This window comes from Psittacula echo (assembly GCF_963264785.1).
Source record: "Psittacula echo genome assembly, chromosome: 3".
Classification (NCBI taxonomy): domain Eukaryota; kingdom Metazoa; phylum Chordata; class Aves; order Psittaciformes; family Psittacidae; genus Psittacula; species Psittacula echo.
In genome coordinates this window covers 30,519,881-30,540,132 of record NC_137736.1, presented here as the reverse complement: position 1 = coordinate 30,540,132, position 20,252 = coordinate 30,519,881, and the positions used below count along the sequence as shown (strand labels likewise).

The 20,252-nt window shown below is 41.1% G+C and overlaps 1 protein-coding gene across 1 annotated transcript in view; it reads right to left on the bottom strand.

Moving 5' to 3' along the window:
* The window catches only part of MRPS6 (mitochondrial ribosomal protein S6), a 46,212-nt gene that overhangs the window by 4,691 nt on the left and 21,269 nt on the right, over positions 1 to 20,252 (bottom strand). The window contains exon 2 of the mRNA XM_080614023.1: positions 7,618 to 7,757. Coding sequence (XP_080470149.1) covers positions 7,618 to 7,757 — 140 coding nt within the window. The remainder of the gene's footprint in view (positions 1 to 7,617; positions 7,758 to 20,252) is intronic.

Below are 20,252 nucleotides of genomic sequence, written 5' to 3'. Positions count from 1 at the left end.
CGTGTGTGGTCCCATGGTTGTGCCCAAAACACATCTGTATGCTTCAATTTCTCCTTTACACAGTGGCAGTAAGTGTAGGTAAGCTTCCCCAGTGGGGAGGTAGAAGATACAAAGGAAAAAATGTTCTGATGAACAGGTAGAGGTGAAGCATTGAACAGTAAAACAGGAAACTGCCTGGAGGAAAGCAAGCTGCAGCACTCTTGTGAGAGCTGCTGGACATTCATTCTCAGAAGGTAATCCTATATAAATGAATGGGTTTTTTGCTACCTGGAAGATCACTTCATCCTTGGGACCACTGCGTTGCTCTGAAGAGAGGTAGTTTGCTTTTCCACTCAACTCTTGTGGTAGCTACCCTTCCTCAGCAGGGCAGGAAGGCAAGTTCATGCTCAGAAAGATTATCATTTTGCAGCTGGAAGGACTAGTACATGTGTTACTTTTAGCTTTTAGAAAATGCATACAGACTAGCTGGAAGTCCCTTGAAAATCACAAGGACAGCAAAGGGGAAGTACCGGATCAACACCAAAAGCTGGTGCCTTAGAAACTAGACTGTGCCACAGCAATTACGCAACCCGTAATGAGCAAGTACTTCAGGAAAAAATACATTTTACAATCCACAGCCTTCAGAAATTTCATTTGCCAAATTCTACGCATAGATGGCTGTTATTAAGCTAATTAAATAATGGAAAGGCATTTTGCAGCATTGCAAGGAAAAAAAAATACTGTTACACTGCAAAAGAGAAACCAGCCTGACCTATTCTGTGTACCTGAAAAGCCATGCGCACTGGGCTGCATTTGAAAAGCTGTTATGAGCAGGACTGAAGTTACACAGCAAGTATTAATTCTGCTCATGTCACTTCTCTGCCTTCTGTATAATTTATGGCTTAAAAAAAAAAAAAACCCAAATGGTGACTGATTCCCATTCCACCAAACCCACTATTTGAGACCGATCATCACATTTGATCAATGTGCTTACACAAGGATGCTAACAGAATTCAGTGCATTGGAAAATGATACTGGCACCCCTATAGCACAAATTATTGCGCAGTGCCATTCCTTCTGAAAAGCACCAAACCTGCAAGTTACATTCCCACATGTAAGGTGAAGGGGAAAAAAAAAGACACTTCAGGGCTCTGATACTTGAGACACATCCACACTTACATGTATGTGCATGTGGACAACAGCACTTGAAGGAAAAGTAATGATTCAACTCATCAATGAAGAAAGCCCCATCTAGTGGAAGAAGACAATCAATTTAGCAGAAAGTACTACAAATGTGCATAATACTCAAGTATTCAAACTATTTTTGCTCCCATCCAAGTGCATTACAGACCCAGAACTCCTTTTTATTGAAACAGATCATGATGTTCTAAAATCTGAATAGAAACAGCACAGGTTGTGCATTAGCTATAAATTTAGTTTGGCGTTATTAAGAAAGGAAAGCTTGCAACCCCTTTAATCTGTTTGTCTTTCCTCCTCTTCGGTCTTCAGCAGCCATGGAAATCATCACGAGAGTCTAACCTGAGTGGAGCTAAACATGTCTGTACATTTATCTGCGGGAAGAAGTCCCTTATGCAATAGTTTGTATTTTACTAGGGGGTGGGAAGACGAGGAGAGTTGTTGAAACTCGTAAACACTCCAAGGAACAGTTCTGACAGGTAACTACTATTTTACTCTTACAAAGTAAATAAAATCACATCCAGACCACGTGGGTTATTGGAAGACACTTCAGCATCTTTTGTCCCCATGCTATTTGGCCACAAGCTGCTTGTTTAAAAATAAGTTGAGTGAATACAGTAGGCTCAGCTACTTTATGGAAAGAGAAGTTTGAACTTGTAACATTATTTACATAGATATGTTTCCACAGTATTCAAATGTCTTAACACAATGCTCAATTGCTAAAATACGCCTATTGTAATTAGCTATTCCTTGTGTATTAGACCACCGAGGCACCAAGAAATTAGCTGTGCCCCCTCTCCTGAGACCGTGCTTTGGCAAAGCAACGTTATGTCACATACTACATAATGAAGGCAAAACACAGGATGCTGTTACAGGAGGACCAACTGCTTTAGACCCTAAACCACCCAGAAGAGGTAGGGAAGGCTAGGACAGTCTCCAAGCCTTCCTCATCATAGCAGAGGAGAAGCTGGTACTGAAGTTCAGTGCTCCTAGCTCCTGGGGAGCAACTGTAGCACTGCAAGACCTGGAAGCCAAGTTAAGACCACGCTGCATTCTTGGGAAAGGACCTCTTTGCCTTTACATTTTCCCCTATGACACAAACAAGTCCACAGCACAACTAAAGTTGCAACCTGGATTTTCTGACTCCTGATCCCATTAGATGCTATCACTGTATATCCAGTGCTCCTCAGTGGACACTGGCAATCACCAGGGTCCCTGCACACCTCCTACAGAAAATTCCCCATGCACAAGCTCCCAAAATACAATTTGTCAAGAACAAAAGACCCAAGTTTGCTATTTCAGAGAACAAGTGGGCTGATGAGATAACTGGGAGTGAACAACAAAACAAAAAGATTAAGAGACAAGCAAGCAAATAACAGAAGAAAATTGCCATCTTTTCAAAATCAAATTTGAAAGGAGAAAAAAAAAAAAGGCAACGAAAAACTGGCAAATAGAACACAGAAATTGTTATGAATAATCAGAATTACACACAGTTTAGCTGGAGAACTCGCAAATAAAGTAAGTGAAATAATAAAAATGTGGAGAGAAAGGTCTAAAAACATCACCGTATTACAGGTAGATGTAATAGGGGAAAGCACACACATACAAAAAACAAAGTAGAAGGGAAAGGCCACAGTGCTCTATTGATTTACAAAACCGTACTTAATCTCAGCACTGCCCAGGCTGATGGGTATCAGCCTTTCTATGAGAGAGATAACAAAAATACAATGGAAGCAACATTTGGGGGAGGGGTTGAACAAAATCACAACAAATCTGCAGGGCATAGCAAGATTCTCAGTGTTCAAAACCCAGTTACCCCTGGCCCCTTTCTTCTCCCCAAAGTTTGTCAAAGCTCCTTCGAGTTTAATAGACTCCTGGTCTGCAAAAAGTTTGAGACCTTTCCTGTCTGAACCTTACTTTTTTAAAGAGCTGTTTTGTAGCCACCCTTGTATCATCTCCCCTAAAGTAAAAATATCCTACATACCAACCACGTCCCCCAAACCACCCTCTGTATCTGATGCCCTGAAGCATGAAGCGTCACAAACGTATGATTAAGGCACAGCCTGGCAAGGCCAAAGAAAACAGGTATGCCACAAAGTGCAAACCCACAGACTGTACTACTGAGATCTATCATTTTACAACAGTTGCAATGTTCTCCACTTTGGCACTGACCAAATATGCGCAGTGGCTCTGCAAGACCCAGCCCTGATCTGGATCCTTTACTTGAAAGCTGCTTTGAGGGATTCAGTGCTTCTGTATTGTCTTAAACAGCAAACAAACCCAGAGTTTAACATTCCTTGAATTCAGACACTACTACACACCTTATTTAAATCAGTTGAATTTTGTTTGTTCCAGAAACAAGCACCTCCCAATGCAGGTAATACAATATTTCAAAAAAAGAAATGCATGGTGTTAAAAGCAATTTAAAAACAACTCATTAAAAATGATAAACAAGTAGTGGCAAGTGAAAGAAATAGTTGGCACAAATCTAAAAGCCCATTAGGAAATAAGGTTGGTAATCCTGATTTACGTTCTCACACTCTTTTTTCAGAAAGACAGTGCCCATGCACAAGTTACTCAATGCCTCAACTAACATTACATACCTAGCCCCCACTGGAACCAATGTGTCCTTGTCACCTTATAGGTTAATAAAATGTGACAAGTATTTGTTACAAGTTTGTGAGATGTTATTGGAATCGCTCTTACATCTATAAAAATGAAATATGAATGTTCTGCAATACCATAAGTGTGAATACACATCCACACAGCTCCTGAAACACAACTTTCATAACTACTTAGATGCAAAAGTTGTCAAAAAAAAAAGTGTTTTCTGCCAAAAGAGATGCATTGAAAAGAAAGACCTAAATTTGCTTTAATATACCCTCAAATGCACATGCACCACCTGTTCAGTGAATATAATTTCCCAAGAAGAAACAAGTCAATTATACATATGATCTGAGTCTTCAAAGCTGCCTGGGAGAGTAACACTGCTCATTCCAGTGACAGGTGTGGGCCGCAGTCCCCTATGGCAAGCTTGGAAAACTCTCAGCTTAACAGATCAATTGGCAGTAAGATTCTCATTCTTTGTAAAGCCTCCTGGATATTCTTTAATTTGTAACATGCCTGTAATGAAGTATATCTGAGACAGATGATGCTGAAGCACTACAGACTCATAGGGGAAGCAGCACTTTATTAAGGAGACAGCAATCCTCCCTATTGACTTATGAGTGTGTATTTTCCAGTTTAATTCTTCACTGTTCACCAAAACCACCACCAGAACCAGATGAAGTCCAGCAGCAGCTTTGCTGTGCACATTGCACTTGTGTGTCCTTTCACTGCCACTCAGTTTTATGATATGCTGTATATAAAGACTTGAATTGCAGTTAAAAACTGAATGAACTAAATGAAGAAATGTCCTTCTCCTGAGAGAAGGAGTGACTACTTGGCACAGCTGACCTGTGAATAGCTGGTGCTGCCCTACTGAAGGCCTCTAATCTGAGGTTAAGAGACAGCTTGGGTAGCACTGGGAGTTTTGCAAGGGAGCAAAGCTATGCTGGTGAGGAAGGTTGCTTTGCTCTTTGTTTTCTTTTTCATTCAAACACCTCACCCAGGTGGGGGGATTCTGTGCCATTCTGAGAAATAAGACGACTCTGCAGCAGTCAGTAGGACAGGAGCTCTCTCTAAGAGGCATGCTATTCAGCTGTGGCCCATGAATATTGTATGGCACTAATTTTCATACAACTTGTTGCTATGAATATTGAGTTTCACTGATTTCCACATAATTCACTAGACAAGAGGTCAAAGGAAGCAACAGATTCAGCATACATCCTAAGTGTCCAAACATCTACATACTATTGGAAAATAAACTCTGCCAAGAATCACGCAACTTCAAAAAGGCAAACAGAAATATTAAAAGCTTTGAAAGATTCAGCACTCTCCACCCCAGACACACAGCACCATTGGCACTCCCACAGAAGTCCTTTAAGTTACTTCAGAAAAAGCTCAGGCTAAGGAAAAGGTGACACACTCTGTACCACTCACTTACACCCCTCCACACTGCCTTGCTAAGAAAGGGAACACACAATTAAAAGTTGTCTGCGAAGGAGAAAATACCTGAGGATTTCCCCGTGCATACGGGTGCCATTCAGCTCAGTGAGGCTTCCTGAAAAGCCTCTTTTTTTAGAAACAAAAACCAAACAACTTTGTCCTGTTAAAAAAAATTATTACTTTTTACAGATGCTGTAAAGTTTAACTGGCTGATTTTATAAGGTGGATCAAGAACTGACTTTTCTCTTCCTATTTCCAGATTATGTTTAATACCCCAACTAATTTAATCTACAGACCATATAAAATATTGGATGCTATACCAGGAATCCACCATACCTGCACACTGAACTGCCACCTCCCCAGAAATAGCTACAGCATACAATTCTCCTACACTGCCAGGTACTGAAACTGCCTGCTGGTAATATCCCACATCCCCCTGAATTCGAGTTCTGACACAAAGCAACTTTTTCCTATAGTAACAACTTCTCTCAATCACTTCTCTTGTTCAAGAAGCCAAGCAGTTTAGGGGAAGGAACTGTCACATTCAAATCCAGAGCAAGCAGAATGACTGCTAAATATTTAGAGAGACTTAAACTGGGAGGAGGAGGAGGAAGAGCAATGGCAACATTAATCTGATGGCTTCCTGCCCGTATTTCAGGACATGATAGCAATTATTTGCTGGTAAACCCTTGCCTCATTCAGAATATAGAATATGTCTGCTCTGCAGACTCTGCAAAGATGAGGGACATAGTCTACAGATTGTCCTGCTTATTAAGTAGGTAATCTGCTACAGTAAGTGAGTTAAGCTAGTTTACATGTCTGAAAATGCCCTGGAGAAATGGCTTCGACTCATCTCTGCTACATAATTCCTGTGATGCTGGTTACTGTCTTCTCCTGAAGTGGTTTCCCTGTTGAAGGACCCAAGACCTGACCTGCATAAGCACTGCCACCCAAGCCAAGTGGACATCCAGCGTGGTGAAATGTTAGAATTCCAAATACTCTAGGGAAAAAAAATAATCTAGAAGCTAAAACCTGCAACTTCAGCATCCAAACTCAGTGGAACTTAGTCTTCTGCCTTAGCTCCCCACCTATAGAAGGAGAGTAACACCAGCTCCTTGTTCTGCGGAAGCCATCAGAAAAGACTAATGGTTATAAAAGGCTTCTGCTCCAACAGAAGGATGAGGTAATTAGTAATTCTGCCTTGAAACGAGGTTTTGATTAGCTCCTGTGTGTAGGCAACAAGACTTCATCCTAAAATGCAAAACGGGCAGGATGAAGCCATGTTTTGAGGGACACCATGGCGCAGGAGTACAAAACAGTCACGACCACAATGCCATTGCATTCACTTAAGCAATAGGCACATGGTGGAAATTTCCTCCCCTGCCCTTTCTGTCAATCTGCTTTAACTGGCAGCTGTCACCACTCCCACTCCACAGGGAAATGAAGAGGTCCTCAGAAGAGGGAGTGAAACCGTGAGTCACCCCCAGGGAGAGGATCAATGAAGGGCTTCACAAAAAAGTGCACGTCTGGAGTCACCTCACCTTCCCCAATGCCAAATGCTCCTCGAGGAAGATGGTAGGTAGGCAGGTTGGCCAAGCACCCAAGATTAAGCACAGCTGTGTTACAGGGATTAGGAGGGGCGCATCACTAATTGTTATTTTGATTACTGCAGGCAGCCCCAGCGCAGTGCGGGTTGCTTAGCAACATTTCTCAGTCCTTGCGAGAGCCAGCATCCCAGAGCCAGCATCCATTTCGGAGGTAGCCTCAAGGAGCAACACACTGGCATAAGCAAGCAGGGAATGTGGTCCACAGCACCTTCCTCTCGCACTGCAGGGGAAGCCTGGCATCCGAGATGCCAAATCTCTGTTTCATTTACATTTATTGTGCTTCCAGTAAACCACATAATCACCTTTAACATCCTCAACTAAAACTGTATCAGAAACACAAGCAAGTCTTACAGGGTGCACATGGTAATTAACATTTAGTTCAGAAGCATTAGAGAAAAAGAATCAATCCTGCCAATTACCAACTGGCAGATTAAGTACTACTTGTATCAGTAAACAAGCCTGACTAGCTTGGAAAATAGTTACGTATAAATGACATAAACCAACATTGTGTACTTGGGGAAAGTAGCTCTGAAGGCCCGGACTCGGGCTACTTGTAACATGACGACTAAACACTAACAATAAAGCCGACACCACACAGAATAAAAGACACAAAATACTTGAAGCAGAACACACACACGCAGAAACCGCCACACACCACTGCACCGAGATCACAGGCATTACAGGCATACTCCCAAAAAGCACAAGGAAGACCAAACAATGAGAGTTATCTTATGTACGTTTTAAAAGAGCACTTAAAGGGCTTTTAGGAATAAGGCATTGTGCATACCCTCCTCTTCTGTGGCGCTCCTTGTGCTTGGAGATTTTGTAAGGCAGAGACCTTTCTCCCAGGTTTTCTAGGTTCCTCACAATGGCTCCTCTCTCCATAAGAGCCTCAACAGTGCGCTTCAGCACAGCTGCAGTCTCAGGCTTTAAAAGAAAAAAGAAAGTGGGAAATGTACATAAATCTGATTATTCTTATTATGTGATCAAAAGGACACCTGTACTTGCATGGCACAGCGCTGGAAAAGATCATTCTGTAACCTGGGAGGGCAAAGTGGAAGCAGAAGATGACATCCTCCTTAGGAAGAAAGCCTTTAAGAACAAACAGACCATTCTTCAGTGAATTACGGCAACGGGAAAGTTTCCAACAATTCAAAGTTTCCCAACAACAACAGGAAAAATGAAATAGTTAATGGATTTAACTTACCCGGTATCACTTTGACTGCCACTGTGGCAAAGACCAATTATGCATTGGCAACAGTTTTAAGGTCCCTGGACCAACTATGCTCATTAACACCGTTCACCACAACTGCAGTGAACAGTGTGGAGGGAATAATAACCCGTGGCTTGCTAGAGAGACAACAGTTAGTACCATATTCATTTCATATTGTCCTTTCAACTGCACGTGTGTAATAGATATTTGGACCCATGGCTAAATCATTGCACATCTCATTACTTTTGTCTAGCTGACATCCAAGCCTTTTTAAGACTTAAGGAGCTGACGTGCAGTAATTAGTCTAACACAGAGAGATTTCACTCCTTAGAAAAACAAGTTTGAGGGACAGGCAGCCAAAAAACAGTAGGTAAAACAGATGCAATGTTTTTTTGCTCACTGCGTGTCAGGGCTCTTTAGAGCGCTGAATCATTTTCGTAATGACACTCAACAATATCTATAAAAATGTTAATAAAGTACAAATTAGAATGTTTTGAAGACAACAGCAAACTTACACACTCTCAGCAACAAGAAGTATTTTAAGAAACAGATCTCCTACAGAGAAAGGATGCTAAACGGATGTCCAGCTGAACACAAACCAAACTGCACAGCCTTCTTCTGTGTTCCTTGCAACATTTCCTATCAAGATACATTCCCAAGTCTACTTGCCCAGCAAGATGGCAAGGCTGTAAAGGGAAAAGTAATTTAAGAGCTGATTTTTCAGCTTTGCTCAGATTTTATTTTGTTAAATCGTATCACCATAATAACTTCCCTTCTCAGCCACAAGAAAACTTGTGTGAGCCTTCGATCACCTTATACGTAGGGTGACTGAAAGTTAAGTTTCCTAATTCTCAGGTAGAGTTCTACAACTTGACTAAGAAAGAGTTATTTAATGTCCAGATCTCATAATGGAAATCTCTGGAAAAAGATGATATCAGAATCTTGAAACATGCAGCACAGCCAATGCTCCTGCACGGGAAAGTCCTCTTTCATTTTTTTGAGGATACAATAGGATATGAAAGAGCTTTTAAATGCAGAATAGAGATGTTCAACATATGAGTCTCTGCAAACGCTGACTGCTCTTTGAAAGACCTGAAGTACAGAGAGACTGAAACCTTTTCTTGTTTCCATGGGCTAACTGCCCTGCAGCACTCAAGAGTCAATCGTGGGATCACACCTACTGCTCCTCACTATCAATCAGAAATTTTATTCCCCTCTAGCTGCATAAACTGTGTGGAAAATAAGTTTCCCAAAAAGAGCCTAAGCAGTTATAAGGTCAGCAAAAATGCCGGGGCCTTTTTTCCAACGTATGTTTAGATTGTGTTGTAGAACAATTACAGAGGCCAGACAAGTATGTTTACACATCAAGAAATGTTGCTACCCTGCCAACATTCTTTAATGCGTTAAAACTATTGTTTCTCACTACAGACAAATACTAAAGGTATCTCTTGTCACAGTGTGAAAAGCTAGGATGAAAGGATTACACAAATCATATTTTTGTTCAAACTCGGGAATAACGCTATTTTTCAATTGACCTAGGATTGCCGCCTCCATTATCACTTATTAGATTTTCAAATACCTTTCATGCTTAGCATGTCCTTTCCCAAAACATTTGCAGAACTAATCAGGTATTCTTACAACTCTTTTTGGCCTCTTGCCACAAAGACATTCCCACAAATGTTACAGGAGTCTCAATTTCTGAGATTTCCAAAACTCATTCGAGCTTAGCTGGAACAAAACCAGTGTGTGCAAAACTTACACAGGAGACTGATACAGATGGACAGTCAGATTGCAACCATACAGCCTTTTGCTAGAAAAACAGTGTAAAACCAATTCTGTAAAATCACGCGGGCACTCACATGCCAATGCTCCAGATGACGATGCTGACCAAGTAAATACTTTCTTTCCTCCTTTTAAATCTCTCCTCTCTAATAGTTATGCATACTAGATGCAAATAATAGAGAGTATGCAATTAAAAAAAGGATTTCTTCAAAGACTGAATTCTTAATCTTCTCCATACCCTCATACTTTGCATTACTTTTCATCCTTTAATATGTCTGACAACTACCACCAGGCAGTCACATACAGTCCCCAGTGTCTCTACAAACCAAAGTAGAAAGACAAGCAAATACTGTGAGAGAAGAACTGGGAAGCAGCAGCTATGGTATGTTAGTCCCTCACTACTTTGAGCAGTACTCAAGGGTGAGAAGTTGGCTGAGCAGTGAAATCTGTTGGCTGAGCCAACAAGACTGAAGATGAGGAAAAGAATCAAGAAAAGCCAACTCAGGAGATCAAGTAGTGTCTTGATAATAATGCCAGCAACTAGGAGAGAGCATAGAACAGAATCTCTTACTTTGCATCACACCCGCATGTTGTTTTGCTATATTGGAAAATGTTCTTTCAAACTTTTGATATTGGAGAAACATCAGTAACAGCCAGAGAAAGGGAGCAGCTCCACTTTACTTGACCACGTTCTCAACACTTCGGAAATGCCAAAACACAAGGGGAGAGAAGGAAGCAGAGTCTCTTTTCTCAAGACTCTCCCCATTTCTACCCATGCTCCTTATGGCTGTTTTAGCTTGACTTGCATGGCACACGGGCAAGAGATGCTGGCCCAAACTCTAGAGAGGTTTTATGCTGGTTCCATCAGTGCAGGATCTCAAACCTGTATAAATCAGGAGCTACTGGTAAGACGCTGTCATGATTTTTTAAAGCAGCAGCTTCAGACAGACAAGGCAAATACTAGGGTAACAGAGCTGCTGATGATATCCATTGTTTAATCCTGTAAAAACCATTACAGAAATCTGGTTTCAAGAAAGAAAAGGAAAAGAACAACTGAGTTTGTGAAGCAGACACCAAGGTACACATTACTAACTAGGTTTTCCCTTTAAAACCAGAATCTGACACCAATCATTAGGATTTTACTTACCCACATTAGTAAGGGAAAAAAGCAATTTTAGAGAGAAAGGGCAGCTAACCTAACAGTTTTGATATTTTGTGCACTGCAGCACACTTGTACTGCGTCCAATCCCAGACTTGAAAATACACTCCTGGAAAGCAGTAGGATCTGCCATTCCTCTCCCACTGTGCCTGTTGTGTGCAGTTAGGTTACAGAAGACTCCATGGTGCTCACAATTATCACAGGAGAAATTTGTCAGGTCAATGAATAAAAATACCATTGACTGTTGTTACTTGTCTCCCACTTGCATAAAAAAAATGATGATTCATAAACAGAGCTCTGTCTAAAAGAGGTCTTAATTGATTGAGACCTTAAGACAATCAGCTGTATGTCCAGTGGTGGAGTTGCCTGACTCATGCTTCTTAACAACCGTTCAGATTTAACTTAAAGGTTATAGGGTAAACTTAACTCCTCTACATCCCCCATAGCCTCAAATTACACATAAGCTTTTTGTCTCTTTTCTACATGCCAACAGATCAGCACATTCCCTGAGTGGCTGCATGTCCAACATGATGTGCAGTTTCTAAACACAATGAAGCCGAAGATCAAGTCCCATGTATTTAAAAACAAAACAAAACAAAAAGAACAAGAAAAGAAAGCCACAGATTTCTACATTAAGGATTGTAAAATATTATGTGTTTTTGCAACCTCACCACTTGTGGCCATACTTTGAAAACATAAACTAATTGTTGGTTTTGAAAGCTTGTCACTGTAATCCCTCTCATTCTTCCTCTCCAAAAAAGATCATGGTTTATCATAGCCTTCCTAAAGCCATCCACCAAACTATATATAGGCTAGCCATTGCTAACCATAATATCCACAAACACAGGTTCCTTGGTTTGCCTCAGAGCCAGACCAGTTGAGGACATAGGAAATGGTATTGCCTGGCTCCCAACCCAGGAGCCACAACATTTTTTCCTGAACAGCCAGCACTAATTCCAGTACCACAGATGTGGGAGAGAAAAGGAGAAAATGGAAGCCAGTGCCAGGATCTGCATGCCAGAGAGCAGGAAGCACTAGCAAGAGCGTGTAAGACCTGGTATGTAATTCTAGTGCTGGTTCCCCCTCTTGCGTGCATAGTCAAGCAGGAACCCTTTAAACTGGCTTCACCCTTAGTGAACTTGCTGAACTTTGCTACTGAACTTGGTTCACTATCACTCAGCCACAGTTACCTTGTCTTAAAAAGGTACAGCCCTATGGACCTGATGGAGTTGTGGAAGCGGAAGGATGTCACTGCACTCTGTCCAAGGACTCTTCCCTGGAAGAACTGAAGGAGTGCTGTCTATACATCAAAATTCCCCACTCTTCTAGCCCCAAGTTTTTTAAACTTACAGCTGCCCAGAAGGAATATGTTAACTAGCATGTCAGCCCTGTATCTGCTGAGCAAATCACAATAGAGGTGTGCCACAACACAGACTTTCTGTGTATCACTGGCTTTCTCCATGGATGAGGATCACAGCAGTCACACTTACCAGGGTGGCTGCTCTGCCAGGGAGACTCCACACGGCTGCTGGCGATGCCACAGGAACTGCGCACATTGAGATAGATCATCAGGCACCTTTCCAGCAGAAGTCCAGTTCAGTTTAAAACTCCACTATCCCCATGAAGTTTTACGTATCTCCAAGTATCACACAAACCAGAGTTGAACACCATGCCCTAAGCACTTCCTCCATACCTCTGGCTCTCCCCCTCTCCTCACCAGTCTTTCAGCTTAGCATAATCATCACCCAAGTGAACAGAAAGCTGTTTAATGCACAGCCTTGTTCAGCATCTCAGACTCTGTAAATGGAAATGGATGGGGTGCACCATCAATTACCACCTATGATCAAAGCCATGAACTCATGGTAATAACCAGGAAGTGCTGCAACACAGCACAACCACCTTTTTTTTGAGGGGAAGTTATATACCACTAGCATGAGTAAAAACTATAGCACGGTTTTTAAATCATACAGAACCCACACAGCAGCAAGCATACTAAAAATGGGTGAACAGAAAGAGTATGTGGACTACTCTGATGGCAAAGTATTTTCTGTTCTACCAGAGGCCAAACAGACAACAGCTCATCAGCCAGCTTAGAGACAGACCAGAAACACGGCAACGGCTTGAAATAAAGCTTTTGTAATGTTTATGTCTCCTAAAAAACAAGGAGCCATCTATCCAATCCTAAAGGGAAGGACAATGCTGTGGCTGGAACTAGAGCCATGTGAAAGGACTGTGTGCCACTGCTCTATTTTCTATTTCATTTGCTGGCCAGAGGGATCTCAAGAGGACAGAAAATCAGGCAAACGGTTAGAAAAAACAGAACTGGCTAAAAAAAAAACCCAAAGTCTTCTCAAGCCACCAAAGCTCCCCCAAAAAGAGTCTTTAGAGAGAAAGAGAAAAGGAAGCAGACACCAAATACTTAGTTTTAGAGCTAGGACTGTACTCAGGTTCTTGTGGCCACTTACTCAGTTCAACAGGAAACATTTAAGGTCAAAGGGCAAATCTCCTTAAATTAGAGAGAAATCCATCATAATTAGCTTGATTACCCCTTCAATGTAGTAATAGTAGGATAAAATTATGCCTTTTTTTGGTTGTTAAACAGTTACAAAAGATTATTCTGAGATTATTTACTGAGGTGGAAATCAAAAAATGCAATCTATGCTTAGAAGAAAGCTGCAATTCAAAAGCAGCAAAACTGGGGGGAGGAGGAGAGGGGAAAACCAACTTCTCACTGTCACATTTACTACATAATAAAACACTAGAAGCTTATTAGTGAAAATTATTTTAAAAACCCCACACATACATTTGTGAACTAGCCAAGATCAACACTGGCATAAGAAAGAAGAGCTTTGCAATGAGAAACAAGGGGAAGGTGGAAAGAGTCATGTAATTGTCACACCCTGGTTTAGTACACAAAAGTACACAGCAAAACAGATGAAAAAATAATCAGCATGAGCGGACAGCAAACTAAAAATTAGAGCTAACATTAGTGAAAAGCACAGCCAGGCATACAACACAGCTAGTGGCAAGGCCGTTCTTTATCTGCCTAGAGAACAAACTTGAACTCCTGGTGCAAGATGCAAACCTGCAATTACTCTAAAAGCATAAACACAGAACAGCAGTCCTAAGTGAGGATACGTCCTATTCAGAAAAGATCAAAACAAAGATTAAAGCGGTAGATCAAGCAAGGAAAAGGTGTGCAAGCCATGCTGCACCCCCGCAAAAAACAGCCAGCATGTGACAGATGAGGGCAGTCAGGATGTCCGGAAACTGAGCACCAGAAGTGTGAGGACTCTGGACACCTGCCTGGAAGCTCAGACCCAGACAAGGGTGGGGAGGGATTGGTCTAGGGAAAGCGGGACATGGCACAGCGCTAGGCAGGAACAGAGGTTTCTGTAACTACAACAGTATGATTTTCCCAATATAGAATACGGAAGAAGTGGGAGAAAGCCAGGTGCTGCTCAGTGTGATAACAGTTTTGCTTTTCCATCAAAGGCTGATTGAACAAAAAGGCATGATACTATTATAGAAACAGATTTGGCAAACACCGAGAAAGTTGTAACAGGCAAGTCACCAAAAATAAATTTGGGGGAGAGATCAAAATTGACTCAGTCTGAGTTAAAAATAACATCCCATACTGAAAACACATCTTTAATTAGCTTTTTAACTGGGTATAAGCCAAGGAACTAGCAACTTCACCTGATGTGAATATGAAGTCCAGGGACTTGGATGCAGAAGCAGCAGCAACTTTTAAAGTCAAAGTGATGCTAGTATCTCTTCTGTTCCAAAATAAACCTTTCTTCAAAGAATCTAAATTCCACAATATAATTTTTTAAGAGAAAACTTTAAACTCAATTTCTTTGATCTTAAATGTTATAGAAACTGAACTGAAAAATCAAGTAATACATGTACCATATAAATATCAAGTTACAGTTAACTCAGTCTCAATACTGAACTTAGCTGAATTTAATTTAGAGAGTTGATACTCTTAATTTCTCAAAAGAACTCTAGAAGGTGTTTTGTAAGTCTGAAGTAAACAGCAACCAAAACCTCCTTGATTCAGGGCAATTTCAACGTTTTATTACTAGAAAAAGTTACTGTAGCAATTGGCCACAACTTCAGAATCAATTAAACACCTTTCTTAAAACTCCATTGAGAAATGTACCCTCTTCATCTCAACCACAATAAATCATAATATCGACTTCAGCTAAAGTCTACTTATCAGGAACTTGCTAAGACCAGGCTTACCAGACCCTACAAGTAAGTTGTATCCCTCTCACGCCTTGTAGACGTGAATTCATTTTATCAGGTTTACTTTATACATTCATTAAGCCTAAATAATCAAGAGTGGAAAGAAGAAAAAAAAAAAAAAGCCTTAGCAAAACACACGTGGGGGAGTTATTTTCAAACACCTTTTCTCCCTGGCCTTTGAAACACACACACATACACACTCATACACAATTCCTATTGTTTCCACACTTCGTCTGTTTCAGCTGAAACACAGAAGATACGCCGCCGAAAAGAACAAAAAGATGGCAATAGGCGCAGGAAAAGGGTAAGGTGAGAGGAAAAGAAGCCTTCTCCAATCTTGTGATACAGAAGCTGGAAACACAGTCCAGAAGCCAGAGCTTCTTTCACCAACTCAGTACTTCTCACTCCTAACCTCTTCCTGAGCACATTGTGAGGGATACATGGCTGCAGTTTGCTAATTCAGGTCATCAGTTCCTCTCCCCAAAGCAATGAGCTGATAGGTTTAAGATACCCTGGAACTTCTTCTGACTTCTCCAAATTTCCCTTCATTTGAACTGCGAGTGGTCGGCCTCACAGATCCACCTTCAGAAGACTCTGACATAAGGAAAGGAAAATGTAAAGTCTAGACTTAACTGCACAGTCAAGACTAATCAAGATTTGCACTATCATCCTTAGACAAGTTTAAAAGAGAAATCCAGCGCATAACAGTGTTTTTAGACATATTGAGGATTTTTACCACCACAGTGGTCAGAAGTTTTACTCTTTCTTCCTCCCCATATTCCAGTATTACAGCTGACTGTTATAGTTTACTGCTTTCTTGAGAAAGCTGGTTATGCATCCTCTGGGTAAGAGGTTTTGTGGTGCAATTTTACATAGTAAAATGTTCAATATGATGTAATTCCTATGAAAAAAACCTGGATGAAAAATAATACATACAACAAGTTCAAGTGGCATACAAAAATTAAGATGCAACTTAAATTTGGAAGCTTACTTCTCAAGAATGTCACCTGTACTATCGAATTTATCAAGACTAATTTTAAGTAAGAATTTTAATTCTCAGTAATATCTCAAATATGTTCTTTCTTTCAATCTCTCCCCTCTAACTCAGCCTTATTTCCATCTCCACATTCTGTGTGCATGGCTTCCCTAATATTTTCTCTCATCAGCTTATTTTAAGCTTTTCTATTCACCCACGTATTCAACACCAGCTTGGAAGACTTACAAACACTGTCAGAAAGGGCCCAAGAGTGATGGCTGCTATTTCCAAGGTAAACTGAAGCCCATCAACCCCTTGCCCCAAGCGTTTGATACGAAAAGGTTGCCTGAACACAGCGCTCCTCACCCCTTCAGCTGCCTGGCACCTCCACTCACTAGCTTCTCCGCAAGTCAGGGAAGGAACATGAATTAAATCACTGTCACGCTGCTGTTACTATTTGGTTCCCTGGATGCTGCAGGGACAAAGTCAGTGGTATTATCAAGGAGAAGGGCTTTGGTGTGTTGCGAAGGGTATGCATGACTGGAGCTCACAACCCAAGCCACCTCCTTGACACATGATACTGAGCCTGGTACTTTTCCCACAGGGAATAACTCCCTGTTCAACCTGGCACACGTGTATGCAGCTCGAAACCAACAGAGGTTCTTCCAGTGTAAATCGTTTTGGACACGTTCAGCATTTTTCAAATCAGCTTGTACACACCTCTGTAGCTCGGGGAAATCTTAGTAGCAGCAAAGGAAACGGGCACCGCTTGGCTTCCAGAGGAAGTAACTGTTACACACATTACACTTACTTCTGTAGAATAACAAAGTCAGGACTAAGAAAAAGCTGACTATGGTTAGCAAGAAAAAATTAAAAAATAAATCCATAAAAAAACCACCCCAAAACCCAAAGCAAAACCAACACAAAAAAACCCCAAACTTTCCAAAGAGTGTGGTGAGAACCACAGCCGTAATTTTTAAATCCTCACGCTTTTGCAGAAAAGTAACTACCTTTGGCTTCAAACCAAATGAACAGTGTTTAAGACGGAAGTCACACTGTTTTTACCAACTGGTGTGCACAAGCGAAAGCGAACCTTGGCAATTTCTTGCTCAAATTCTCCTGTATACTACTGCGCGTATACAGGGATACTCAAAGCTAACTTACAAAACTAGTTTCAAGGTTAAGTATTAAAAAGAGTTGCTAACAAATTCAAGTTACATCACAACCATGAAGCCAAATCATCACCTTATTCCTGTAAGTCTACAAACACATAAAAAAAATAAAATAAAAAAAGCAAATTCCTAAATAGAACCTAGTTAAATGTGTTTGCTAGACAGGGAGGAAGAAAGCAGAGAGCTGAAACCTCCTGGCTTGTTCGCTTTCCTGGCACAAGAACATGCATAGGGCAAACTGGGACAGCCACATCCAAGGAGGGAGAATTCATTTTGGAGCCAGCAGGCAAAGAGTACTCATTACCACCACCTCCTTGGGTTTTTTCAGTGAACCCTCAAAATAAACGCTGCTGCAGCAGCATTCATTGAACCCACCCACAGCTTGCCTGGGCCAGGACTCCACACCCAAAGAAAACATGAATGTCTCAAACATCATCATCATGGCTTGACTTCGCAAACGAAGATTTGGGAAGGGCTTTACCCACGCTTACTACAAGCGCGCTGATGGCTAAAAAGGCCAATGTGGCATAGGCAAATCTGGTTGCAAAAAGCACAGTGAAAGGTCTCCTTGGGTGGTCTAGGCAGGGCGCAATTCTTTCTACCTTGTGTTTTCTCCTCGAGACTAATTCTGGGTGTGCTCTCAAAGGAGACAATGGCGTTATGTATGGTGGGTCTCCAAGTCTCCCGATTGGAGGCCAAGGTGGACCACTGGTGGTAATCAATATGGCCAAGGCTGAGGTATTGCTGCAGTGTTCATTGAACCCACCCACAGCTTACCTGGGCCAGGACTCCACACCCAAAGAAAACATGAATGTCTCAAACAGCAGTGAACTGGGGACTGGCAGAGTCTTTACTAATACAAATGGAAGCAGCTGGTGACAAAGAGGCTTCTTGGACCTCTTTTAAAATCAATGAAATTGAAAGCTGCTCACTAACTAATCACCTAATAGACTAATTAGCCAATTAATTAACATCTAACTAATGAAAACACAGGAGTCCCATTTCCTCCTGGAAATCACAAATCCAAACCAAGTCTGCAGGCAGAAAACTGCTTATTTTTCCATCCCAAATCCAAAGTTTCCTCTCCGAAGCCATTTTTTTTATCCATTCCTTCAAACAAACAGCAAAGGTTCCACTTTCATTTTACAACACAGCAGCAAACAAAGATAATACCAAGAATAACTCTGATGAATGCAACATTTCCTCTATAGCCGAAAATCTGGGTTTAAGGTCCTTCTCAGACTTTTTGCCAGCATCCCATATCTAAAAGAACATCTTAATTCCCAATGCACAGGTGATTTAACACCAGGCCTGCCACTGGACAATGAATAAGGTATGATTCACACCATGCTTTCCATGGCTGTTGGTTCAAAGATGTTCTTATGAGGAAACAGGTACAAGTGGGCAAAGGAAGTGGAAGACTCATGTTCTTTGCTTACATGTGTCAATGTTTTAATCTTTTTCAAATAGTGAAAAGGTATTCTTCCCTCCCCAAAGGCTAAGAACTGACTATTGTAAGTTGTAACTGCTTCCTACAAGGGAAAAGATAGCATCACACACATTCTCAGAGCATGACTGCTGGCACAGGCTTCTCTGAGGACTTAGGCACCAGGACCAATTTCTAGATCACAGTGAGAAATAAGACACAAGACAGACACTGAGGCATTCAAGCTGGGGCAGCCCCAGAGGGACAGCAAAGTACAACTGGAGGTATATAAAGACACTCCACAAGTAAGAAGGTGCCTGTCCCACTCAAGGTTGCTCAGGTAGCAGCTGAACAGGGCATTTAAAGAAGGAAGGGGGTAGGGGTGAAGGGAGAAAAAACTAAATCATAATTTTGCACAATATCCAGCAAAGCTGCCCTGCTAAATGAGGGTTAACTCCTATTTTGTTTTGCATGCAAGCTGCTGCTCTCCAGGGTGCTTCAGGCAGCTAACCTTGCCCTGCCAGCTTCAGTGTGTAGAAAGATTAGTCCAGCCAACCCCAGTTCCACTTCCACACAACATGAGCTGGCCTCAGGCTTTTGCAGTCAAACTCTGCACCCATATTTTGGATTCCCTAAGTTCTCTTGCAGCTTTAAAGAATCTAGTTTGTTTGGGGGTTTTGCCTACCCAGATGCCCACACCCTGCTTCAAGAGGTATGCCTTTTAACAATGGGGGGGGGGAAATGGGAAGTATCTTTATACATAGGGATGTGAGGCTTACTACAAGTAAGAACAGTTATCACCGTTATGGACAGGCTCTCCAAAATAGCTTCACAAATATCTATTCTGTTGTTGTTTGGTTTTTTTTTTCCTCTATTTTTATTGAAACTTTGTACAGAAGTTTTAAACATTTCCATACAATACTTTTAGACAGGACAAAATGCCATGGTAAAGGAATGTAAACTGCAAGAAACACAGTCTGAAGTATCCAAATACTCTCTAATAAGAGTTTTAGTTTGAAGACTAATGCAGTAGGCAAAATAATATGCATACAGTATACAAAGAACAGTATACACAGGGCCAGCAATGCTAACTATGAAATTTTTGCATCAGATTTACTTCAAAGATTTATAGCAATATGATAATTCTATACACTAGACCAAAATTAATTTATCATACATCGTTTCTATGACAAAAAGCTTGTCATTAAGGACAGTAGCAACTTACAATATACTTAAGCTGTATTAATCTCATTAACACTTCTAAATCTATATTCCTACTACAGTAATTTTTTTCAGTATATTGTCTTATAAGATCTTAACAGACCTTTAAATAACACTTTACCAAAAGAGACCTGGATCCATTATAGCGATCTTATCTACATGCCCATTTGGCTTATTAAAACAAAAACAAACCAACCAAAACACAAGAGACAAGGAAAAACG